Raw genomic sequence first — 27,361 nt, 5'->3', positions numbered from 1 at the left:
GCTGATTCAAAAACGTTTCACTTAATGTGGAAAGAGTTTGAGAGGAGTATGAGCTCTACGTGGAGAGAGTTTAGAGCGATTGAGTTAGCTTTAGCTTCCTTTAAAGATAGTTTGGTGAACAAAGAAGTAAAATGGTTCACTGATAATCAGAGTTGCGAAAAAATTGTTAAGTCGGGTAGTATGAAACATCATTTACAATCCCTTGCTTATAATATTTTCAAGATGTGTGTAGAGCAAAAAATTTCAATTGACATTCAATGGATTCCCAGACTAGAAAATGAGAAAGCGGATTTTCTGAGCAATATCATAGATCATGATGATTGGGGTGTTACCGTAAAGTTTTTTGACTTTGTTAACAGCTTGTTTGGGCCTTTTACTGTTGACAGATTTGCAAATTATAATAACTGCAAGCTGAAACGGTATAATTCAAAATTTTGGAATCCTGGCTCAGAAGCCATCGACTGTTTTACCCAAAACTGGGAACACGAAAACAATTGGTTAGTACCCCCAATTTACTTGGTCGTCCGAGCTATTATACATCTATATGTCTGCAAAGCTTTTGGGGTCTAATTGTTCCAAACTGGCCCTCTGCCGTTTTTTGGCCGTTTATCTTTGATAAAGATACGATATATAGATGGTATGTTAAAGATGCTTTGTTGTTTAATGAATGTACAGACATACTTATTCAGGGTAATAACAAAACATGTTTGTTTGGGTCTAAATATTTTACTTCTGGAATACTGGCAATTAAGTTGGATGCAAGGAATGCTCAAGTTTCTGTTGACGAATTCATGATGGGTTCGGTATAGAAATGTAGATATGTTTTAGGGTGTATTGCAGATGAGCTTGGTCCTGGTACACCAGATTGTTTTATTGGTTAGATGTATTGCAGATGATATTTGGTCCTGATACATCTATGTATATGTATTTGGTGTATTGCATTTGATTAAGGATCCTGGTGCACCATATGTAGAACTTTTCTAGTTTTTAAAAAAAAAAAAAAAAAAAAAAAAAATTTGTATTCCGTTATATACATTTTTCAGATATATTTAAAACGGGAAGGTGGTCCGATAGTGTAAGGATTGAAGATCAGCGATTACAACAGCTACGGGACCTTTTACCAACTTTCTGTCTTAAATCAAGAGCAGGCAATACATCGAGTCAATACAGGTACGCATTCAATGCTTTCTGTCGATGGTGCGGCACTTTTCTGCCGTCTATTTCTGCACTACCCGCAGCGGATGAACATGTGGCTATATATTTAAGTTCTATCGCTAAAGATTACAAATCATCAAACAAAATTCAACTAGCTACACATTCTATAAGTTGGGCCCATCAGTTAGCAGGACTAAAAGATCCATGTGAATCTGCGTTAGTGAAGTTAACAAAGGAGGGTGCGATAAGAGAGACTTCCAAGCCTGTTGTGAAGAAAGAACCAATTACACCAGATCATTTGAAATTATTGGCTAGGAGATACAAATCGAACAATTTGTATAAAATGCGCACTTTATGTACGTGTTTGTTAGGTTTTGCAGGGTTCCTAAGATTTTCTGAGCTGGCAAATATTAAACTTAGTGATTTGTCATTTGATAATGTTTGCATGAGAATAAACATTGTCAAAAGTAAGACGGATGTTTATAAAGAAGGGCATGAGTTGTGTATTGCTAGAACTCATGGTGATACTTGTCCTGTTCATACTTTAGAAGAATACATTAAATTGTTGGATGTTGAAGTTAGTTCCTCAGAATATTTATTCAGATCTTTGACATTTTGTAAAAATACTAATACATATAAGATTAGGAGAGATAATCGCCCTCTGTCTTATACGAGGGCACGAGAAATCGTTTTGGATCCTTTTGGAGAAATAGGGTTAGATAAGAGCAAGTTTGGTCTTCATAGCCTACGGTCGGGCGGGGTAACATCAGCTGCAGCAGCTGGTATTAGTGACAGATTGTTTAAAAAGCATGGGCGGTGGCGGTCAGAGAAAGCTAAGGATGGCTATGTGAGAGAAAACATTAATGATAAACTATCAGTTACCAAAAATTTAGGTATTTAAAGTTTCATATTCAAATTATTTTCTATATCGCTCTTCTTTGTCTTTCGAAATAATTAAACTGCACTATCAGAGCGCTTCACATCCTATTATACGTGTTTGTGTTTATTTTATAAATTATTTATGTTCGTTTGAGTGGAATGAATAAGAACATAAATGTATTTATTAAAGGTGGAATAACACGTGTTCGTGTTTATTTATACGTGTAATCTATTGGTTGTAATGCTGGTCACCTTGTCAGGTGACATTTAAATATTCATAGCACGGGTTTTAACTGACCGCTGTTAGCGCGGAAAGACTTATAGCCATTCGAAGGCTCTTTTAAGTGCAGATAACTGAATACCCACCCACCCGCCCTTGCTTTACATGTTTTTTTAGATTGTTACTTAAAGTTTGTTTTGTTTTGTAGATAGGAAGATAAAGAAGATATGAATATTGTATATAGTTGAAATAATTAAACTGCACTATCAGAGCGCTTCACATCCTATTATACGTGTTTGTGTTTATTTTATAAATTATTTATGTTCGTTTGAGTGGAACGAATAAGAACATAAATATAGGGTTCACGGCTGTGTGACCGTCAACGTTCGTTACCTCTACTTGTTCAAGCCTTAACACTCGATACTACTTTGAAAAAAGGAAATAAAAGGGAGAATAACCCAAACTATTTTACTTTGGATTGCAAAGAAAGTTTTTAATGTAGAAAATAACGGTAAATCAACGCTGTTAAAAAGGGGGAAGGGGATTTTAGTTCTTGTACTAACAAGCTTGCATAAGATGTACAAATATATCTATATTCTCAAAAGAATCATCAGCATCTAGGCTGGCTGATTTTTGCTCAAATATGAAATTGGCTCAAACATTTTGCCAAAGCATTGTTGTATTGACTCGACTTGTTATCAAAACGACACAATTTACATTTATTCTTGACAAGGGAAAGTAGGTATTTTTGTTGAGTAGAAAAAAATGAATCATCACATGTTAATTTGTTTGAAGCAATAACTAACATTTTCTTGTCATCTTTACGACAAATAAAATCTTGCACAATAGTCATTATGAAATAATCGTATGCAATTCAAATAATTTCTAATCAGTTTGTCGAAATTTTGGAAAGTACAGGTCCTCCATAAATACTAATTCGTTATAACGAGATACTTAACTCCTTATAACGAGATAACTAACTCGTTATAACGAGATAACTAACTCTTTATAACGAGATAATTAATTCGTTACAACGAGATACTAACTCGTTATAACGAGATAATTAACTCGTTATTGCGAGATACTAATTCGTCATAACGAGATACTTAACTTGTTATAACGAGATAATTAACTCGTTATAACGAGATACTAACTCGTTATAACGAGCTACTTAACTCGTTACATGTATAACGAGATACTAACTCGTTATAACGAGATACTTTTAAAACTCGTTATAACGAGATACTTAACTCGTTATAACGAGATACTAACTCGTTATAACGAGATAATTAACTCGTTATAACGAGATACTAAACTCGTTGTAACGAGTTAAATTTTTTTTTTTTTTTTTACATTTTTAAATATGAGACTATCCGGCTTTCGTAGATTTAAAGTGCAGAAGGGGGTATATAATAAATTTATCATTACTAAAGTAACTTGATACGAAGAGTTGGATCACGTCTCGTTGACAGGTGCGGATGATCAGATCAAACTCGACGCTTTGCGTCTCGTGTGATCTGATCTGCGCCTGTCAACTCGACGTGATCCGACTCTTCGGATCAAGTTACTGTAGTAATAATATATATTTATTAGGCGTTTAGTGCAAGGAAAATTTCATAAATAATATATTTTGAAAAGATTTATTGTTTATAATTGTTTGGTTTGAAAGACGAAAAAAAAAGAAGAAGAAGTCGAGGCTACATCTGACGTCACTATGCACGGTTTACGTCGGCTGGTGCTATATACTCTCCGCGTTAAAAGAATAGGCGGATCCTGTAATTATCCTCATAGACATCCCCCTTTGATACTGGGCGTTTAGCGCAAGGGGAATTTCATAACTAATACATATTTTAAATGAATTGTAATTGTAATTAATGAATAAATAATTAAATAAATGAATACCGTACTGAACAGAATTATGACTATCACTTGGGACACGCCAATTACCCTAGCATGCTTCACTCGGTCCAACGGTCACACCGTTCATATATTATTAGACATATGACTAATTTACAACTATACACGTGATGAGGAGTTATATTAGGTATCTTAATATGCCATCGAATTTTAGTTATTACCTTTAAAGAAGTCAGCTACTTATACCTTTTGATTGCAAGTAATCTGAAATTTCAAGATTTTCGCAAATACTGTGTTTGTATTAGATATCTCATAAATTTACCAATACATACCAATTTACCAATACATAAAGAGGAGTGGTATTAGGTATCTTGATACGCCATCAATTTTCAGATATCACGTTTAAGGAAGTCAGCTACTTATACCTTTTGATTCCTGGTAACCTGTTTCAAGATTTCCGTAGATATGTTAAGGAACTATGTGTTTATATTAGATATCTGACTAATTTACAACTATCCAAGTCAAGAGGAGTGATACTATGTATCTTGATATCTATCAATTTTCAGATATCGTCCATGACGACGATAGGAGAAGGGGGGGGGGTGGTTTTAATCAGACTGTAAAAGTGTATTTTAGTTTTCTTTGTTTGGCAGGGCAAAAAATATTACTATTCCGAACAAATATAACGTTTGTATCTCAATTTGAAGTATTTTATTTATCTTTTTTTTTTAAAATTTACTCTGCCAATGTAACATTATCAATAAGTGTTTTATGAAGTTACATGTAGGTTGTGTAACTGTTATACCAATATTGGTTTTATGCTCTCTTTTTTTTTTTTTTAAAAAGCAGAGAATACCTGGCTGATTATTTCATACATATGTGTATATTATTTTAGTGTATCAAACGGGACTGAATTTACTACAAGAGGATTTTCACCACTTTATTGTGCGACGCGCCATCGCTTTTAGCAACGACGTTTTGTCACTAATTTTAAAGAAAACCGCGCAGCATGTCCCAATTTCATTTTATCGCAATATAAAAACTACTGAGAATTATAACACAAATAAGGGCCCATCAAAAAGGAAATGTCCTTTACTTTTACAGGCTGCGTTTACTTTTCCCTATTTCCATATATAAATATAGGTAAAACGCCGATCTGTTTAAACATTGAGAAATAAAATCGTAAGAAAATGTAAATGTGCAAAAAATTGCTATTTTCTTATAACTTTGCCAGGCATTGAAAATAATTTTTATATCTTCTAAAAGCAGGGAATATATGCTTTTCAAAAATATAAAAAAAAATATATTGAATTTATAAGGATAATAAAAAAAAATCATATCGAGGGGGAAAATGACCTTGCGACAAAACGTTGCGTCATATTCAGACGAAGCCGTCCTTCACTTTAAATGCTTTTTTTACTCTAATGGCTTTACTTACTTTATTGAGTTTTACATAGTTAAAAAATAGAGAAAATTTCCAAAAATATGATATATAGATCATATATCTTATGATCGTAGTTTCAAAGAAAAAGTTTATTCGTATTTTGTATTGCGACGTTATGTAATTGGGGGAAATTAAGCATGCAATTTCATACGACTCCTCGTCCTCTTTAGAAATAAACCTGGTATATAATAATTTTCAAACTCAGTAACCTATATCTGGTAGGTGACTATCAGTAATTATAAATTTAAAATTTTGTAGTAGCTGGCTACGAGTAGCTAACTTTTCTTACTTTTAGTAGCTGGCTACTAGTAAATGGCTACTAGTAGCTAACTTTTCCTGGTTTAAGTAGCTGGCTACTAGTAGCCAACTTTACCGATCTTTATGTGATGCAATGGTGTACATGTATGATATTATCACCTTGACCTTGATGTTTGACCTACTTTTAATAAAAATCTGACCTATCGGTATACAATATGTTCTGAACTATTTAAGGTACATCTTTTATATCTTGCATGCATTTTTTTTAATGGCAAAACCTTTCATTTCATATCATGACCTTTGACCTTGTGACCCTGAACTTAGAGTTTAATATACTTTTAAGAAAACGTAATCTATAAGATATATCCAGAACTATTTTAGGTGGGGCTTTCTTACTTTGTATAGAAATTGTACACAGTGGTGTTTGATCTTGTGACCTTGGAGTTTGACCAACTTTATAAAAAAAAACAAACAACACACCCTGACCTATTCAATATCTCCTGAACTATTTAAAGTAGGGCTTTCATATTTTGTATACAAGTTCTTGATGACAAGACTTAATGCTTTCGTGAAGTTTGACTTTTTTACCTTGGAGTTGGACTTTATTTTTAAATCTCTGACTTGTTCAATATCTCCTGAACTGTTTAAGGTAGGTCTTCATATTTTGTATATAGATTTATGATGGCAAAACCTTTTATCTCATACTATGACCTTTAAATTTGACCTACTTTTGAGAAACATAACCTGTTAAATATCTCCAGAACTATTTAAGGTATGAGTTTCATATTTTGTATTTGAATTATTTATGACAAGACCTTGTGATACAATCGTATTTGACTTTGTGACCTTGACATACTTATATACTTGTATAAGTTTACATAGGTCAAATATACTAGTAATGTTTCGTTTAAAGCATACATGTATTTTGTTCAATTTAAAAGTTGAATCTTAACACAATTAAACAATTTTTGATTTTTGGTGCATCTCATTTTGTTTTAAACATAATGTTTTCAATTAAGTAATCTATATGTAAACCAAAACATGGCACGAGCCTTGTTTACGTTACAACGAATTGTGAGTGCTTGTAACTCAACAATTGATATTCAAATTTTGGTTGACCATTAGAAATATTTTAATTAAGCATTGTAAACAATAAAATGGAAAAATAAAGTTTGAAAATTTTCAGCTCAAATCGTGTCCATGCCCCTTTAAGGTAGATCGATCCTCATGTGACATCATAGGTTTTTGCAATAATCTTTATCAAATAAAACTTTGTGCATAATAGAGAAATATCTTTCCGAGGATTTTTTCTGAACTGTGACAATTTCATTTCAATTTCTTTTAAAAATATATTTTTCTGTTACACCTTTTTCTAATTGACATGTTTTTTGAAATTTTTATCCATAGATTTAAAAAAAGAAGAAGAGAGTAATAAATAATATTTCAATTTTCATGAATATTTTTATTCAAGATATCAGAACGTCTATCTGAATCTTTTAGGCATGTTTTATTAGATATATATGTCATACATCAAATCACAGCGATATTTGGACTATGTAATCTCTTATTTGCAAACAAAACACCATTTTTATCATTCCGGAAAATAATACAAAAAAAAATCATTTAAAATAATTGAGAGCTTGTATCACTCTTTCGATGGTGAACCATACTTCATAATAAGATTTTGGTGTAATGAGCTACCTTTAAACTTTTAAATTTCAAAATAGTATGAATCATAAACTTATATTTTTTCCCATCAACTTTATATTCCAAAAGATCAAGGATGACTAATCGAAAGAATGATGACTTACTAAATAAAAAATAACGATGCTAAACTGACTTGGCTTTGTAATATTGTGAGCAGTGTTCTTATTATATGATTTATTCTTTAGTTTGGGAGGATCCGCCCGGTTGTACAAACAGTCCTTCGGTCCTGGGAGTGGCCCCATTTGGCTGAGTTACCTCAGCTGTCGCGGAAACGAGCTGTCCCTATTTGACTGTGGGTCCGGTGGATGGGGTACGCATAAATGTAGTCACTACGAGGACGCAGGAGTTCACTGCTACTGAAGACAGTGTCCACTACAATAATGTCCACTACAACCACGGAGGTCAAGGACAATGCTCATCAAAACCAGGAGGTCAAGGACATTATCTCCTAAAGCTATATTCACCAACGTCAACTCTGAAATGAAAGAAAAGATAGACAAACAGTAGCGTTGTTAGATGTGCGTGATGTTTTTTAAAACTATAGTGACGTATGATACTCTGTTAACTAATCGATATCATTTATTGGAAAATCCAAAGAGATATTCAATGATTGGAAATCCTTCAGAGAGAGAGAGAGAGAGAGAGAGAGAGAGAGAGAGAGAGAGAGATATGTCAGTATATGAGGCACATAAATGTTTTGCTATTGTTGAAACATATATACACTAAAACATGACCCCTCCCCATTGCACGCCACACTATAGGGTATGGAACGCCATGACTGCCTTGTGTGGATGTGTTTCATGATGATATTGTGCTTTTTCGTTACATGCTGTAGGTTTTTCGTGATAAGATGGTGCTTTTTTCTTTATCAAGTAATAAAAAAGCACCACTTTATCATGAAAGAACCACAGCATATAACGAAAAAGCACCACTCTTATAATCAAACACATCCACATAAGGCAGTAATGGCGTTCCATAATAGAGTATTTAAAAACCGCACAAGATAATATATGTTTTGTACAAAGTGCACTCACTCACTTGAAATATTAATAAAGTCAATGTTCTAAAATTTATTATTGATTTGTTTTACAAGTACATTTTGTGCTATGTTGTCTTTTTAGAAACTCAAGAATGAAACCTTATAAGAGCCAATTTTGATATATACTGAAGTGAAGGCCCGGCCATTGAATTTTAAATTTCAAATTTAATTAGAAGTTAAAATATATGATATTGATGTCGATGATATTTCAAAGAGGAAACAAACTCATATGCTAGTCAAAATAAAAAAGAAAGTCAAAGCAATTGCAACACAAATGAAACTGAGGTGATTCTAAAGAATGAAAATATGCTAAATATACTTTGTATTTTAAAAAGAAATTCAAATGAAATGGTTAAAGTAAAGAAATACTGTAATTTTGTTCAAATTTGAACCAAGCCCGATATTGGAATTATAAACAAGAGGCACATGGGTCACATCGCTCACCTGAATCACCTTGGTCCATATCTAAAGATTTTCCATACATATCCGCAGGTAAAACTTTGATCCCTATTGTGGCCCCATCCTACCCCTGGGGCCATGATTTTAACAAATTTGAATCTGCACTACATCAGGAAGCTTTAAGTAAATGTAAACTTTTCTGGCCCAGTGATTCTTCAGAAGAAGATTTTTAATGATTTTCCCTATATATTTGTATGTAATTTGATCCCCTATTGTGTCCCCAACATACCCCAGGGGACCATGATTTTTATAAAACAAACTTGAATCTGCACAATGTCAGGATGCTTTCATGAAAATTTCTACTTCCTGGTCCAGTAGTTCTTGAGAAGAAGATTTTAAAGATTTTTTTTTATATATATTAGTATGTAAAACTTTGATCCCCTGTTGTGCCCAACCTACCCCCGGGGGCGATGATTTTGATAAACTTGAATCTTCACTATGTCAGGATGCTTTCATGTAAATCTCAGCTTTTTTGGCCCCGTGTTTCTTGAGAAGATTTTAAAGGATTTTCCCTAAATATTTGTCCCTATTGTGGTCCCATCCTACCACCCAACGGTCATGATTTTAACAAATTGAATCTGCACTATATTAGGAAGTTTTCATAAATGTCAGCTACTCTGGCCCAGTGGTTCTTAAGAAGATTTTTAAATGACCCCACCCTATTTTTGCATTATTGTGAATATCTCCCCTTTGAATGGGGCATCGCCCTTCATTTGAACAAACTTAAAAGCCCTTCACCCAAGGGTGCTTTGTGCCAAGGTTTCTTGAAATTGGCCCAGTGGTTCTGGAGAAAAAGATGAAAATGTGAAGAGTTTACGCTGACGACGACAGACAACGGACTAATTAGAAAAGCTCACTTGAGCCTTCGGCTCAGGTGAGCTAACAAGTAGTCATAGACAACATTGTAAGCAGAAAACTACATTCCTTTGATATAAAATGATTTACAAATTAAATCAATTTATTTAAAGGAAACTAGTTTTATATTCCTTTAGTATAGGAATACCTACATATGTAGCCAAGTCAACTAAGCTTGGTTTTTTTTGGCAAGACAGGCAGAACCAGTAACACAGTGTTGGATTGAAAAATGTCATTTAATCATAAAATGACGAATGAAAAACATGACGAAATAATGGGGGTCAGAAAAAGCAAACAAAGAGTACCTTTTGATAGGTAATATGCAAACTGACCCCCAACAAATATATCAAAATTTTATGGGGGCCAGAAAAGACTAGAGAAACATTGGCAAATAAAGAGTATCTTTGGATAAGTATTATGCAATCTGACCCTCAACAAAACATAACATAAAATTAAATGAGAATCAACTAATCTGTTATCTACAAAACACAACCTGCCTGTCCACAAAAAAGGTGGGTAATCTAAAAAATACAGGCATTTAGGGAGGTAGTCACGGGGTTGGATGGAGGGTAACAATAATATTCGCTGGAAATTTCCCGTGGCTTCTTCTTGCAAACAAAGAACAATGATCACGTGGCAGTTAAGTGGCCACGCTGATTGGTTTAAAATATGCGAACTGCAGTTTGGGTAAAACCAAACACAGAATAGTGTCACATAAATCAATAACAGATAGGTGTAAAATTAGGAACATTGCTAAATAAATAAAAGGAACACATGTCCCATAAAGGTTAATATTATACTTTGTAATAAATAATAACTTATTCTTGATGAAAAGGGCATACAATTAACAACAATATATCATTATAGTGATTTCTATCAATTTTGATCGGGGTTACTTTTCTCTATATCGTTTGATTCCAATCTAAAATATATGCGATTTATCTGAAATTTAGTCATTTCATTTCAATTTCTTTTTAAAATATACATTTGTCTAATGTATCTTGTTTTCACAGCGAAAACTCTTTAAAAAAACAAAAACAAAAAACCCAGTTGCTATTTGAACTGTAGTTTGTTATTATACCTATGTCCTTTCTATGTATTTAATTATTTCTAAGGGTTGTTTTGAATTGTTTTATATGTTATTAGGGTAATTATATCATTTCATTAGGCGCTATATATTAATGATAATATAATTATGCATTTTAATTCTGACATTATGAATAATTTATTCACATGTATGTGCACATCGATTTTAATATATTATCTTTTCTCTCACATTTGTAAAGCGGAAGAATGAGATCTCTTATAACATAAGATGCGTGCAGGACACTTGTTGGATCACTGATTACATCCCGTCTTGATTATGGAAATGCACTTTTTTATGGTGTAAATTCATCATCCTTACAGAAAGATCAAAACAGCTGCCAGGCTAGTGACACGTTCACGGAAATATGAGCATATGACACCAATTCTCATATCGCTTCACGGTGATATATATCGGTCAAAATATAAAATCCTGTTGTATATACTTTCAAGGCTCTGCATGTACATGTATTACCTCCAGCCCTCGAGCTCCAGCCACTGGTTCAAGTCTACCGTTCTCAGCGAACACTTCGGTCTGAGGATTCCTTATCCCTTCTGCAGGTTGCACCACTCTTTAATTTTGCCTATATATATATTACCAAAAGTTACCCACCTTTAACCTGACCCTGTTTCCTTCAAGAAAACTTCTCAGAGGTTTTACTTTCACACCATGTAGTACTGTTCTTAATAATCATTTTCTTACAAAAAAATACTTATTCATCCAGAAAGGCGTAAGAGTTTGTTTACATTGAAGTCAGGCACGTGCTAAATCTGTTGGTCAAAAGCCTGGAATTGCAAATCACACATCTACAATAAAAATTCAAGATATTTAAATCCTTTGTTTTTTACTCACAAAATATCAAACTTTGTACTTGAATTTACACCTCACAAAAAGTTGGAGAGTATGGCGTGTAAAACGTTGCACTATTACATCAATCTTGTTATTCATATTCGAAAATTGTAATTTATATTCTATAGCATATCATTCATATTCGAAAAGTTGTTATTCATATTCGATAATTTTATGATTCATATTCAAAAACATGTTATTCTTATTCTAAAACGTGTGAAAACCTGTATATATGTAGATAGAGTTGTTACATGACTCCTTCGAAGATGGACTCCTTCTAGAATATCACAAACTCTCACCATTATTAGGTGTACATGTAGCATCAGGTACTGATCTACATGTAGGAATGAGACTTCTTGAACTAAGTTTGGATTTTCATTTATCTATTCTATTTTTACAAATCTAGACTATATACACAAATGTACGCAATATTTTTCTTTTTATTGAACATTATATACCTTTAATAATCAAATCATTTCGTACTGGTCACTTCAAAATATTGAGTGCGTATGAGAGAGAGAGAGAGAGAGAGAGAGAGAGAGAGAGAGAGAGAGAGTCTTTGACGACTTATCGACCCTAAATCCTGTGAATGACTTTTGCTAAGCATGTCATCGTCTAGTAATAGGTACAATTCGGCATCACCGATGACCAGGGTGAAGTTGTAGCAGACGAAATTTTAGACATTGTTTTACAGAAATGAAAGTCCACTGTTTGGAATACAAATAAAATCATAAATACATTTAGTGATATTGATTTTATTTATTGATAAACTTCTGTAGTAAGTGAGATCGATTGTTGGTTGTGTATTACCTTAATAAAAGTAGTACCTGTAACCTACTTTTAACAAATGTTGACCCCGTTGTGGATTTATGTAAAGAATATAAGCCCCAAACTGTCCATTCTGTGCGAGAAAGAACTGATCGAGGCCCACACCAGTATGGTAATGCCATTTTTGGTGGTGATTTCAATGCAAGTATGTTTCATGAACTAATTTTTCAATTTTGTAGAATCACGTTAAAGGTTTGCCCTAGCCTGACTCCATTTCTACTGTAAGTGTGCATCGGTACTGACTAAAACCCGGTCTCGGTCCCGGTGTAGCGGTGATCGCGGTCGCTGGTGCTCAGGGTCGCTCTAAATATAGCGGTAGCCCTGCTTTTCGACGCTCGCATAATTCGACCCATAGGTAATTGTAAACATTTTATATGGTTGTAATCAGCAATAAGTGTGAAGTTTGGTGATGAAAAAAACCCAAAAGACAATAAAACAATTGGTATTATTGAATTATTTTGTTTTAAAAACCAGAAAATGCTTTGGTTTTTAATTCTACATCTGAAATTGTGATCGGCATATGAACTTCATTTATGCACATATTTTAATAAGAAGACGTGCATTTTAACTAATATGTTTTACGGCGTGACCGTGTTTGAGGGCGAAGCAAAAAAGTGTTGGCATTAGTATCTATATCTAAAACAGGACAAAAATAACCCGAAGTTAGCAGGAGGACAGAGTTGTATCCTAATTTTGGACATTTGATCCGCCTATATATTGAACGCGGGAAATATAACGCAATCGATGTACAATCAGTACATTGTGACATCATATTCAGCGTCGTTATTTAGCAAATTTATAAACATAGCGTTTGAACCACAAACAACAAAAAACATGGCGTTAATCGTGGAGTGATTATATATGATTAAGAAAATAAGATTTAGATATATATCTACATGCTTTTATGGATTTTATGTAACATCTCAGAACGACGTGAACTAGGGTAGACGAGATTCAAAATGGAGGAATACATGTCCACGCGCTAATATTCGAATCGACGCCATTGGTACCAAACTTTTCAAGTTCCATAGGTATGGTTTAATTTTTCATTATTTTCCTTTTAAACATGTATATACGTGTTACCTATAGGGAGAGCTCCGCTCTCACGGCCCTTCGGGCCGTGAGAGGGCTTCGCCCTCTAATATATTAAATTATGTAACTAGTGCAGCTCCTTTAGCAAAAATATCAACAGAAACTTACTAATAATTATTCAATTTACATGCAAGAATCATCGAGATCGGCATCCCACCAATGTCGTCCTGTACTCGAGCGATCGAGTCTCGTTATTGTCTATGATTTAATTGCTAGTATGAATAAATGCGAATCATGATCACACTGTACCAGTTTAATTCAAAACAAAGTTGTGACTCGAATTTCCTCTATTGTGTTTTTTAATATCGAAAAGCCATCAGCTATGTCAATGAAATATTTTTATGTAGGTGTTGAAATGCTTAGGTATTTAGTTTTAATTTTTTGCGCAATTACTTATGAATTTAAAGCAGATTTTCGACATAGTTTTGTGGTCAGAATAATCCAAGCCCCGTGACTAATTTTCATTTGTAATTAAATGAGCACAAAGCGCAACTAGCCAATCCAATAAACTTATCATGGTTATGTAACACTAACCTGACTAAGAAGATAGGTGCCTGTTTTTTTTTGACCGACTCAGGTTTACATTTCTAGGTAAACATCATATCTATAGATATATCTAGTGTTTTTCAAGGATAATATCAGACATTCAGTATTTGAAAAGTGGATAATTTATGTTGAATTAATGTTAAGAATGGAGATGTGGAGTTCATATCCCATTAAAATAATTTACTTCACGTAGTTCAAAACACGTGAAATTAGTTTAAATTCATTTCTTTGAAAACATGCCAGAAGAAAATTTATACTAATGCAATAATCAATTATCTTTGGAATGAACAATATGAATTATTTACCCTGTGAAAAACGAATAGAGAACATCCTATATATTGGACATTCTCGAGCATACAGTAAAAATGTGCATAATCATTTGCATGAAATTTCTATATGGTAGAGCCTTGATATTTAGAGGTCAAAGGGCAAGTATTATGACATCATTTACTGATCCTTTTAATTCTTTCTGCATTGAATTTGTCAATTCTCCAAAACATCCCAATTTCCCTCATTGTGATACATTTTAATCTGTGATCCATTTCAATCAGTCTGTTGATTTTTTTGTTGGATTTGAATTATACATTTTTTTCGAAGTAATCTGTAGAGTAGCATAATTTCATGTGAATTTGCAATTTTTGAGCTACGTCTGTTCTTTAATAACATCAGGTTGCACTCAAATACAGTGGCAAATCTATACCTTACTGTGGGGTTTGGGGGGAGGTTAACCCATTTAAAAAGAATGATTTAAAATGGTGCATTTTAATGCATTTCTTCCCTTCATTTGTAGTCACCACATCTTTTATATGTTTGGGTGTGGTAAAACAGAAAAGAAATATGCTGGTGTGACGTGTTGTCAGTATATTTTTCTGAATTAAAGTAACAGAAAAGCAGTTTTCGAAATTCGTTTAAAACTTAGTACAGACTGGGTTTATGCCAAAACTAGATGACATAGACCTCATCGAATTGGCATAGACCGCAACATTGAAAAAAATAACACAAATTTAAAACATTTTTATTGACTTTTAAAGTACTTATAAAGCATATTTTCTTTCCATTTCCAAAAAAGTGTTCTCTTTTCCTCATAACGTTTATCAGACGTTGACTTGTGGGATAACTCAATTGCTTTAAACTAAGAAAATTAACATACACGTTTTGTTATATCCCAATTACAATTGTTATAGACCAGTGCCATTTGACATAGACTCGGTCTATGGTTAATTTCAAACACCAAGAAACATCCTAAAGGTCAGTTATAAAACATCATCACGCATATTTGTAATGTATCAACAAGTAATTTTGAAACAGTGCACTTTCTTACGTTGACTGTCTGGTATCACCCTCATCTTACTGGAGTTTGATAGGCTATATATCAAAATAGCAAAACCGGCTGAAACCTCAAGTGAACTTTTATGATCACCTGTTGTCCGTTGTCTGTCTAAACTTTTTACATTTTCGACTTCTTCTCCAGAACCACTAAGCCAATTTCAACCAAACTTGGCCCAAAGCATCCTTGGGTAAAGGGCTTTCAAGTTTGTTCAAATGAAGGGCCATGAGCCTTTCAAAGGGGAGATAATCATAAAAATGCAAAAATAGGGTGGGTTTCATTTAAAAATCTTCGAGAACCACTGGGCCAAAAAAGCTAAAATTTACATTGAAGCTTCCTGGCATATTGCAGACTCAAATTTGTTCAAATCATGGCCCCCGGGTGTTGAATGGGACCACAGTAGGGGATCAAAGTTTTACATACAAATACATAGGAAGAAACTGTAAAAATCTTTTTCTCAAGAACAGCAAAGTCATGATTATTCATAGTTATATGTAAGCATCTTCAAGTAGTGAAGCAGTTTGCTCAAATCTTAACCCTCCAGGGGTAAGTGAGGAACACAATTGGCAATGGGCAATTTAGTTTTAGATAGGAGGAATGAAGAAATTTGTTTACAAACAGTGATCAGTCTTATTAATATGGAATCATTCTCAGGTATTGTAGATTCAAGCTTTTTCAAATCATGACCTCTGATTTCCTTAATTAAATAATTGCCAAAACCATAACATTGTCAATCCCCAAAAAAGTAGACCAGGGGTCATAATGTGAAAGTGCGTTCTTTTTAAACTAGATACAGATATATATTTACAATACGAGGATGTCTGCAAATGTCACTTCTTTTAACCAAAGTTTTCAAGAATGTCTTGCCAATCGGAATTTCATGCTGTGCTGAATTTTTTTTATTATTATGGATCCATTGAAAATAATAAAGTTGTTATTTTGCTGTTTTCAAATTACCTTCTACACCATGAATAGTGACCCCCATAATTGTTTTAACTACCACTTTCTTGTACATTATCTAATCAAAGCATTATTATTAGTATTAAATAAATTCAAATTGTGTAATTCTCTTATTGCATTACATGTAATTCAAGTAATTTTTTTTTTCGGATTGTGTGAAGTAAAAATATGAAACGGTCATTCTGAAGAGCGACTCCAGACACCGACGCTCATAATTAATTCAAAATAATTATTTTCCCCATTTTTTCTCTCCCGAATTCTGAAACTACACTTAAATTAGCTATTTCAAATCAAACCGCCACCCATTTGCACGTTGTGCAACTTTTACAGACCATACCCTAGTCAGTTCTGACAAAATATGAAACGGTCATTCTGAAGAGCGACCCCAGACACCGACGCTCATAATTAATTCAAAATAATTATTTTCCCCATTTTTTCTCTCCCGAATTCTGAAACTACACTTACATTATCTAGTTCAAATCAAACCGCCACCCATTTGCACGTTGTGCAACTTTTACAGACCATACCCTAGTCAGTTCTGACAAAATATGAAACGGTCATTCTGAAGAGCGACCCCAGACACCGACGTTCATAATTAATTCAAAATAATTATTTTCCCCATTTTTTCTCTCCCGAATTCTGAAACTACACTTAAATTAGCTATTTCAAATCAAACCGCCACCCATTTGCACCTTGTGCAACTTTTACAGACCATACCCTAGTCAGTTCTGACAAAATATGAAACGGTCATTCTGAAGAGCGACCCCAGACACCGACGCTCATAATTAATTCAAAATAATTATTTCCCCCATTTTTTCTCTCCCGAATTCTGAAACTACACTTAAATTAGCTAGTTCAAATCAAACCGCCACCCATTTGCACGTTGTGCAACTTTTACAGACCATACCCTAGTCAGTTCTGACAAAATATGAAACGGTCATTCTGAAGAGCGATCCCAGACACCGACGCTCATAATTAATTCAAAATAATTATTTTCCCCATTTTTTCTCTCCCGAATTCTGAAACTACACTTAAATTAGCTATTTCAAATCAAACCGCCACCCATTTGCACGTTGTGCAACTTTTACAGACCATACCCTAGTCAGTTCTGACAAAATATGAAGCATGTTTTATTACAATATTTTAAAAAGAAGTTATAGTTTCATACAAATCTCTTGGTAGAAAGTTACATACACTTTCTCTTAATGAAAATATGAAATAAAATTAATCATTGACCACACACATTTTTAGAAAATTAGATTTTTCTTATTTATACAAAGGGCAGACAACTCTTCTAAAAAGTCTTAAGTGCAAAAATGTCAGCTTCGAATCATTCACCAGTCATGTGAATTTCATCTGCTTCACTTTCATCATTATTTGACAATAAACATTTATGTTGATCTAAATCCTTCAAAATTGTTCATTATCCTTTCATTACACATGGCATACCTTAATTCAAAATATAAAGAAGTCTACATATCTATGCAGTTGCGGATTTAGAGGGGGTGGGGGTAAGTCCCCTCCCCTAGGTCTTCTTATTTCTGTCTAGAATCTGTCCCACGAGAACAGTTCCAACTCCGCTGTCTTCTAGGACCTGCACCAGTTGTAGGACGTTTTCAGCCACCTTCCTAGGTTGTCCGTCAACGCTAATGTCGTTTCCACCGAGATGAATGAAAACTCGATCAGGGGAATACTGAAGCAGGTTTTTGCAGGCAGGTTTGATTTGGCTCCTTTGCTGTCATGCCACCAACTCCAAAATATTTTATTCTCGGGTCTGCTTCGGTAGATCTTCCGAGACGCGAGACAAAAGACGATCCAAAGACAGCAGCTTTCATGATGATATTAAACAACTGGACGTCGATACCGTGGCTTTTGTACATACTCGTGAAGCCAGTTCTATCATATTATTGGCTGACTGCAAAGAATGAGATTCACTCAAAGTACTGCTCATTTTTACGTAGTTCCTTGTCATGAATTTGATATAAGAAAATTGTAATTTTATGATATATAAAAAATGATTCAAATAAATGCTCTTAATTAGAACCAGGATCATGAAAATATTTCAACTTTTAAAGTCATAATTAATATATACATTGTGCTGAAATTATGTACCTTTCAAACCATTTACAGCTTTACAAATTACAAAAAGACACGGCCAATATGACCATGGGCAAAAAGTTACAATAAGAAATTTTATGAAAGTAGGACAAAATGTCACAGGACAAAAAGTCACAATTTTATAAGAAAATAAGACCAAGTCACAATTAGAATTTTATGATAGTAGAACAAAATGTCATAGGACAAAAAGTCACAGTTTATAAGAAAATAAAAAACTATTGATTTTTTATATATATTTGAAAACATATCTGTTCTTTTTGTAAAGTTTAAGAAAATATATATGCAAACTTTATATTTTCTATGAGATTTTGATAATAATTATGAAATTGTTATTCCTTTTATCATATTTATTGTAAAATATAATTTTTATTTTTAAAAAGAGAGATTTCTTATTTCGATGAAATAAGCTTGATGATCATTTGGTTTAGTATACTACATATTACATGTAATGATTGTCAAAACAAAATCTGATGACAGAATTATGGTTGGCTTCCTTTCACTCCAGATCATTGTCAAAACAAGAAGTAAGTGAACTATCATATAATAATTGATATATAAACAAGTTAATGATTTTTCCTTTCTTATTATCTGATAATGAACATTTAATAATGAACTGAAGGTGCTAAATGTGGCAAAACAAACATCAATAATGATGACATGTATTCCCTTGTACCTCCTATCCACTGTAAGAAATGTCTGGTGTCTGAACAACAGCTTTAGTGAGCATTTGGGTACCACCTGTTATTATTATCTTAAAAGTATATATGGGGTCTCATTTGCTAAGTCATTTTTGTGACTTTTCTACATATTTTGTGACTTTCTGTCCAGTGACGTTTATCCTGTGACTTTTTGTCCGTATACCAAACATGAATCCTATTTTGACTAATTTCGTGAAACTGAAACGTGTCCTTTGTAAGCAATTATAGTTGGGGCATAAGTGAACAGATATACGTTGACCTTGAAAATAAATAAATAGATATTAGGTAAATAAAGACGAAAAAAGCCGCCAGACGTTAGTTTTGTTGTCTTATGGTTTTTATTGGGAATAAGAAGGATGGCACGATCCCTCATGCCTGCTGCTTCCTATACACGATCCTGCTATATGTACATGTATATAGAGTCTAGTTGGTTAAATTTTAACACAAAAAGAATTATCTCGTAATAGGAAAGTCTTCCACTTTTGTACAAAAACACCCAAAGTAAACCTCCAAGTTGTATACAGTAGATGTGTGGTTGTTCGCATATCGGAGATAATTTGAATTCAGATAATCAGAAAATATATTTGAAATAAAAGAGGGTGAGAGAAGAAACATACTATGCAAAATAGATAAATAAATAATAAAACAATGTTGAATATGTGCCTACGTATTGTTCGTAAATTGGGCGAGTGGTATTTGTACTTATGATTACGAAGGTTGGTCACGGTAGAATAACCTGGTGTTATTTTATTTACAGGTAATTGTTTACACCTGCACGTTAATCCAAGTTCAAGGCGTCTAGCTGTGCCTTGTTCACACCTGTTATCATGTGATTAAAATATAAAAGATGACTTAGGAATTGTTATGGAGATAACACTATTGTAAATATGCTTTGAATAAACAGCCATTGTTTTCAAGTTGTTTATTCGTTATTAGATATCTTAGACATAATTCAGAAATCTTATGCATTAAAATATCAATTTTGGAGTTGGATAATACAAGTTAATTTGTATCTTTCAAGTTATGATGTGCATACGAAACAGAAAACTGAGAAGGGGGTTTATTATTACTATGGATTTAAAACCAGTAGGGCACCGCTTCGAGTTAAATACCACGCATGCGCAGAAGCCGGTGATCCGAGTCGTTCTTTTCCCTATATATTCTATTAAGAGCGACCCTGGTCACCAGCGACCGCCACCACGGTTACACCGGTCTTCGGTCTCGGTCCCGTGACTAAAACCCGGTCTTCGGTCCCGGTCCCAGATTTTTTTATTCGATAAAAACAGAATACATCAGAATATTTTAGCCCCAATTTCTCGTTAATTTAGATATGACATATCATGCCTGCATTCTGATAGTTGATTGGTAGTATTATTGTCGTCTTTCGTAAAATAATATGTGAAAACTCCGGGACCGGTGGGACCGAGAAGTAAAAACAGTGCTAAAAGCCGGTCCCGGTCTCGATGTTTTTTATTTTTCTAAATAGCCGCTTTAATCTACTTTTTTATGAGAAAAAGATAAGAGTGTTATATTCAATGACATTCCTTTGTATGCACATGTATGTTTCTGATTTATTGTATGTTTGTGTTTTATTCCAATTTTCCTTTTTAATGTCAAAATCGAACTCAACTACGTGATTTTTCTCTCCCAAATGAACGCGTTACAATACATTTTCATAAAAAGATAAGGGTGTGGAAGAGAAATGATATATATGTACTTATCCTGGTGTATTTGTTTGTAATTTACTGTTGGATGTAGTATTTACAAAGTCTTTTTTATATTTCATTTAGGTCAAACACCTGACCACACGATTGATAAAATTTTCAAATTCAATGTTGGTGTATTCCGAACCGGGTCTCTGTATATGTACATGTATTTTCTCTCTCTCTCTCTCTCTCTCTCTCTCTCTCTCTCTCTCTCTCTCTCTCATTTACGAGTGTATCGTGAGAATCGCATTAATTTGTTAAATTATGATGTTATATTAGTTGTTTTAATCAGGGAAGAAAAGCCTCTATGTAAATATTAGAATAATACGTGCAAGATATGAGTCCAGAATGTACGATGTATGAAGTACTTTAAAAAAATATGTTCATTAGTGAAATGGAAAAAAACCAAAACAAATATTGTTCTTAAATTTTATTATGATTATTGAAACATGATGAATAATTGTTGTTGATAGCGAAACAAAATTAATGTGCACTCTAGTCAACAACCCCTCCCCCGCCCCTTTCCAGAAAGATTCTGAATACAAGAATGATGCTTTTGAAAAGCAAATGTTGTACCCCCGTAATCGGATATTCGGGGCGCATTTATATAGTTTTTGGTCCATCCGTCTGTTTGTCAGCAAAAACTTGAACCTTCGGCATAACTTTTGAATGCATGTTGATAGGGCTTTCATATTTCACATGTGTACTCCTTGTGACAAGACCTTTCTTTACATGTAATTCTTCACTTTTCAAATTTGACCTACTTTTGAAAATCTTTAGCTTTAGCCATAACTCTTGAATGGTTAGTAAAAATACACGAGGGTATAAAATGCTTCACGCAGGCATACTTTTCATGAAGTGCTAACAGTAGGCCTATTTGTATTTTCAAAACTGAAATTTATTTCTTAAATAAATTTACATGTATGTCTTGTATATTTATAAATGTAGATTTCATTGTTTGTAAATTTATCAGTTTATGTCAAATTTATGCACTTTGAAATATAAGATATTTTGAAAATAGGAAACCAACAGTTTTTGTGCAGCATAATTAATACATATATGTTTGCACATATACGTATATAACTATTCACAATAAATATAGTTACCACATAATATTACAGTAAAACATACCATAGAGTATTTGAAGATCATCTAAAGTCAGAGGGTATATTCTGTATAAGTACACAGAATCTGAGAATTTTTGGTGAGCATGTGCTCTATTTATGACACACTTTTATAGATACTATAAATATATTAGGTGGACCTTTTTAAAAGCATTGTATCTAAAAGAACCACAACTGAAAGAAAAAAAAAGAAAACTAAGTATGAAATAAGAAAGGAAAAAATATTTTATAGTTATTATTTATTGGTTATATACAACTATACCCATATAAAGAGATCGGGTTCGGAATACCAAACATGAATCTTTGAAAAAACTGATTTTGACAGGAATAGAAGAAATAAAATAAATGAACAAATAAACTAACTGTAAATTACAAACAAATACACCAGGATAAGTACATATATATTATTTTCCTTCTACATCCTTATCTTCTAATGAAAAGGTAGTGTAACGCGATCATTTGGGACAAAATGTCACGTACATGTACATGTAGTTGAGTTCGATTCTGACATAAATACATGTATAAACAATATTGGAATAAAAAACCTATACACACAATAAATATATGTATACAAAGGGATGCCATTGAGTATCACGTCCTTATATTTTTTATGAAAAGGTAGATTAAAGCGGCTATTGAGGAAAAATGTCGAGACCGGGACCGGCTTTTAGCACTGTTTTTATTTCTCGGTCCCACCGGTCCCGGAGTTTTCACATATTATTTTACAAAAGAAGAAAATAATATGATCAATTTACTATCAGAATGCAGGCATGAGATGTCATACCTAAGTTATTGAGAAATGGGGCTCAAATATCCTGATATATTCTGTTTTTATTGAATAAAAGTATCTGGGACCGGGGCCAAGGACCGGGTTTTAGTCACGGGACCGAGACCGAAGACCGGGACCGAGATCGGGTTTTAGTCAGTACCGTGTGCATCACAATCCAAACTCATTATTTCCATTGTTTACTAGTAAATACGATGCCTTTTCTAGTCTCTTTTTCCTTCTTGTTTTTGAATGTATACTTATATAGGTACAATCTATCATTTATTTACTTCATGTTTTTGAGGTATATTTTGTCGCCGATAATGTGAAAAGTTGAGTGATTGACCGCTCAAGTATAGTTTATTCTGGGTAAAACATTACATCTTTTGTTCTAAGAATGGACAGTTTCAGGTAAACCAATTGACAATGATAAATTTTTGAATAGTCTGACAATATAACCAGTCTTGTGTAGAAGTTTGTTTCTTTTGTTCACGTATTGGACAGTGTCAGGTAAGTAGTCTTGTACTGCAGGTTTTATATTCATTCACTCTATAGTACTGAGCCATATCAACATGTCTTCCTCTGATGGGAAGAGCATTTTCATTGCAAAATCAAAATTTACGGATTTTAAAGAAAGTACTGCGAATATTATCTTAATGAGCGGTATATTCTGGATATGGAGCTAGGGTGAGAAAGTTATGGAGCAAAATTTTGATCTGAAAAGCACTGTGTTTTCGAATATTTGGATGAGGAAATAATTAACGCCAGCCAAAAGAACCCAATACGCCCATCTCGTGAAATGAAATTATTCACGAAAGCGAAAATAATAATTCAGAATTAGTATATGCTAATAAAGAAAACCTAAACAAGCGTTGTGAAGAAGTTTCGGAATGTGCCTCTGAATCCAGCGAAATTCAAATGCAGTATGGAAATATGTCATTCAAATTTAAGTTTCGATCCGATATAATAATGGTCAATGGAATTTAAAAAAAATCAATATATGCACCCAGGGGTGCATAAGCCGAGTTGCATGGGATACATTGTAAAGTCAGGAATGATGTGGCATATTTATAATTGTGAAGAACTAATATCAGTTTTAAACTTTTCAAGTTACTGTCCAGAAACCATATTTGTCTGAAGTTTTCAATCTATTTTTGGTCACTGTGACCTTGACCTTTTTTCTCCAAAATCAATAGGGGCCTTGCTTTGCTGGTATCCAACAATATAACCAAGTTTTATTTGATTCAAATTAAAAAATTTCAAGTTATTCTCCGGAAACTAATTTTTTTGGGAATATTAAATCTATTTTCGGTCACTGTGACCTTGACCTTTGACCTTTTTTTCTTCAAAATTAATAGGGGTCTTCCTTACCTGGTACCCAACAATATCTCAAAGTTTCATTTGATTCGGATTTAAACTTTCCGAGTTATCATCTGGAAACCAAATTTTTCTGAAATTTTCATTCTATATTCGGTCACTGTGACCTTGACCTTGGACCTCTTTTCTCCAAAATCAATAGGGGTCTTCCTTACCTGATACACTGTCCAATATATCAAAGTTTCATTTGATTCGGATTTAAACTTTCTGAGTTATTATCCGGAAACCAAATTTTTCTGAAATTTTCATTCTATTTTCGGTCACTGTGACCTTGACCTTTGACAATTTTTCTCCAAAATCAATAGGGGTCTTCCTTACCTGGTACCCAACAATATATCAACGTTTCATTTGATTAGATTGTAAACTTTTCGAGTTATCATCCGGAAACCAATTGTTGACGCCCGCCCGCCCGCCCGCATCACCAAACCAATAGCCGAGTTCAACTTCGTTGCAACTCGGCTAAAAATTGTGAATCTTAAAGTTGAAGCAGAATATTCTATTCTATTCTTATTTTCAGCCTACCTATAGACGTCTAATAATTTATTGGGTTTACCTGGCACTGTCCAAGATGGGGTGTCATTTTGCGGTACATGTATACAGTGTATGCTTTAAATTGTGGGTAGTTTTCTTATGATGTACATGTAATATTAGGCCTACATATAGATGTTTGAGTACATGTACATATTTTTACATTTATTGGTTTGTATTGTGTGATGTGTTTTTTTCTTTCTATTATGATTCCTTTTCACCCGTATTGTATTTCTTACTCGGGTGCATAATATAGAAACGTATGTTTTTTCTAATAATTTTTTTTTTTACTGAACCGGTGTTTCTTGGCATAATATTATCCCTAGTCATTTATTTGAACTGTATATATATATCTTTGTTTAAAAAGGGACTGATTCACGATTTTCCTCCAAATTTTGTTCTTCACTTTAAATTATCAAAACCTACAGTCTAATATGTTTAGAACGTTTCACAAAAAATTAAGGTTATTCATCATAACAGATACTCATTATTATAGACAATGAAGGCAAATGTAAAGTTAAGGTAACTCCATACTCGCAGTTTTATCTGATACAAGTTTGAAAAATGTATTTATTTCCATTCATTAGAGTTAAAACTAACAAATTATCAAATAAAATACACATGTATGGAAAGCCGTAGGGTACCCCCACATTATTATTATTTTTCCCTATATAAAATACCAAAATTATAATCTCTTCCACAAAAAAAAATGTCCCCCCTATAAAACCCCTGGGTTTTAATGAATTCATTCTAAATTCCCTGTTACAACTGATATCACCAGCATCTTCCTCTTGAAAGAGTGTTCAAGCCATTGTAGCCCCATCATTTATTTGTAGCTTGAAAATGCTCCGATAGATAAATATGTATGAATCACTACATGTACATGTATATTATGACCCTATCACTGATAGAAGTATAAGTGACACAACTTAGTCGCTAGTAGTAGTAGCCTGTTGTCCTCAAAATAAAATAAGGCAAGGGTATTCAGACTGTCGCAGTCATCCAGTTGCTTTCGGTGGGATCGAAGAATGGGGGGGGGGGTTGCCAAACATCTCGGTACAATTGTCTCTCTGTAGATCTATATAGTATATTATGGAGACACAATAATGATATTTTAGAATGTAATTAAATTGTACCGTCCCAGGCACATAGTATTGGGGGATGGGACCCTCCTATTATTTCTTTTAACATAGGGTTTAACTGTTACATTACTATGAAAATGTTCATGGAACCCCCCCCCCCTGGAAGTGAATTGAAATGCAGTCATGTTAAATGGAAGGAAAATAACTTTTGTTCACCAAATAATACCACTATCCCCCCCCCCTTTGGTCTGTAATGTTCTATGGTGATAAATGTTTAGGAAAGTTAAATTCAATTGTAGATCTACTGTAGAATTCATTTGTTGTATGTAACTGATATTGCTCTCTCCTATTCGTAGTGGCTTGATCACATTATACAATTATTGACTTTTAATGAGGTCTACTCGTAACTATATGGAACTAGTCGGGTATTGGTTGACCAAGACAGAGTAGACTGAATTCAAAAGTCAATAAACATTTTCATAGTAATGTAACAGTTAAACTTTATGTTAAAAAAATGATAGGAGGGTCCCCTCCCCCAATACTATGTGCCTGGGACGGTACAATTTAATTACATTCTAAAATATCATTATTGTGTCTCCATAATATACTATATAGATCTACAGAGAGACAATTGTACCGAGATGTTTGGCACCCCCCCCCCCCCCCCCCCCCCCCACACACACACCGAAAGCAACTGGATGACTGCGACAGTCTGAATACCCTTGCCTTATTTTATTTTGAGGACAACAGGCTACTACTACTAGCGACTAAGTTGTGTCACTTATACTTCTATCAGTGATAGGGTCATAATATACATGTACATGTAGTGATTCATACATATTTATCTATCGGAGCATTTTCAAGCTACAAATAAATGATGGGGCTACAATGGCTTGAACACTCTTTCAAGAGGAAGATGCTGGTGACATCAGTTGTAACAGGGAATTTAGAATGAATTCATTAAAACCCACTGATAATGTCTTAATGATGAATACCTGTACCTGACCCTATGACCCTAGTCTGAGAATATGGCCAATGTTAAGCTTTTTAGAGCTCCTAACAGATGATGAGGTACCTGACCGTTGCACATAATCACACATGTATGTTATTGTAGCCTTACCTCTATCCATGAGTCAATAAGTTGAATAACGGTTAGGTCTGTCAGACAATAAAGTACTGTAATCATACGTGCCGCTTGCGTCACGTGCTAATCTCTCTCAATGGGGTGCTTCTTTTCGTCACGCTTCAAATAATATCTGCCTTCACGCTTCATATAATATCTGCCAATCTGAAGTCGGAGATTATTATTGTGAATCCGAGTCAGACAAACGTTTTCTGTTTCAAGCGTCCAAATAATAATCTTGTCTTTTTGGCTGGTCCAGAATTATTATTGTCAGTACAGA

General features: G+C 33.7%; 2 protein-coding genes and 1 long non-coding RNA gene across 5 annotated transcripts in view; 2 read left to right on the top strand and 1 right to left on the bottom strand.

Annotated features, from left to right (window-relative positions):
- Positions 1 to 2,541, top strand: part of LOC125680870 (uncharacterized) — a 4,693-nt gene extending 2,152 nt beyond the window's left edge. The window contains exons 2-3 of one of the 3 annotated variants that reach the window (XM_048920669.2): positions 1,044 to 1,170; positions 1,281 to 2,541. In XM_048920669.2, coding sequence (XP_048776626.2) covers positions 1,044 to 1,170; positions 1,281 to 1,365 — 212 coding nt within the window. In that variant the 3' untranslated portion in view covers positions 1,366 to 2,541. The remainder of the gene's footprint in view (positions 1 to 1,043; positions 1,171 to 1,280) is intronic. The other 2 variants (XM_048920670.2, XM_048920671.2) reach the window with 2 other exon arrangements.
- LOC125680871 (soluble scavenger receptor cysteine-rich domain-containing protein SSC5D-like) overlaps positions 1 to 8,589 on the top strand; it is a 22,845-nt gene extending 14,256 nt beyond the window's left edge. Inside the window, exon 3 of the mRNA XM_048920672.2 lies at positions 7,706 to 8,589. Coding sequence (XP_048776629.1) covers positions 7,706 to 7,880 — 175 coding nt within the window. The 3' untranslated portion in view covers positions 7,881 to 8,589. The remainder of the gene's footprint in view (positions 1 to 7,705) is intronic.
- On the bottom strand, positions 7,250 to 27,361 carry LOC125680872 (uncharacterized). The gene is made up of 3 exons (XR_007372083.2): positions 27,079 to 27,361; positions 11,432 to 11,763; positions 7,250 to 7,995 (listed from the first exon to the last, which is right to left on the bottom strand). It is a non-coding gene; the product is annotated as an uncharacterized LOC125680872 (long non-coding RNA).

This window comes from Ostrea edulis, chromosome 2 (genome assembly GCF_947568905.1).
Source record: "Ostrea edulis chromosome 2, xbOstEdul1.1, whole genome shotgun sequence".
Classification (NCBI taxonomy): Eukaryota; Metazoa; Mollusca; class Bivalvia; order Ostreida; family Ostreidae; genus Ostrea; species Ostrea edulis.
This window is presented reverse-complemented; position numbering and strand designations above follow the sequence as displayed.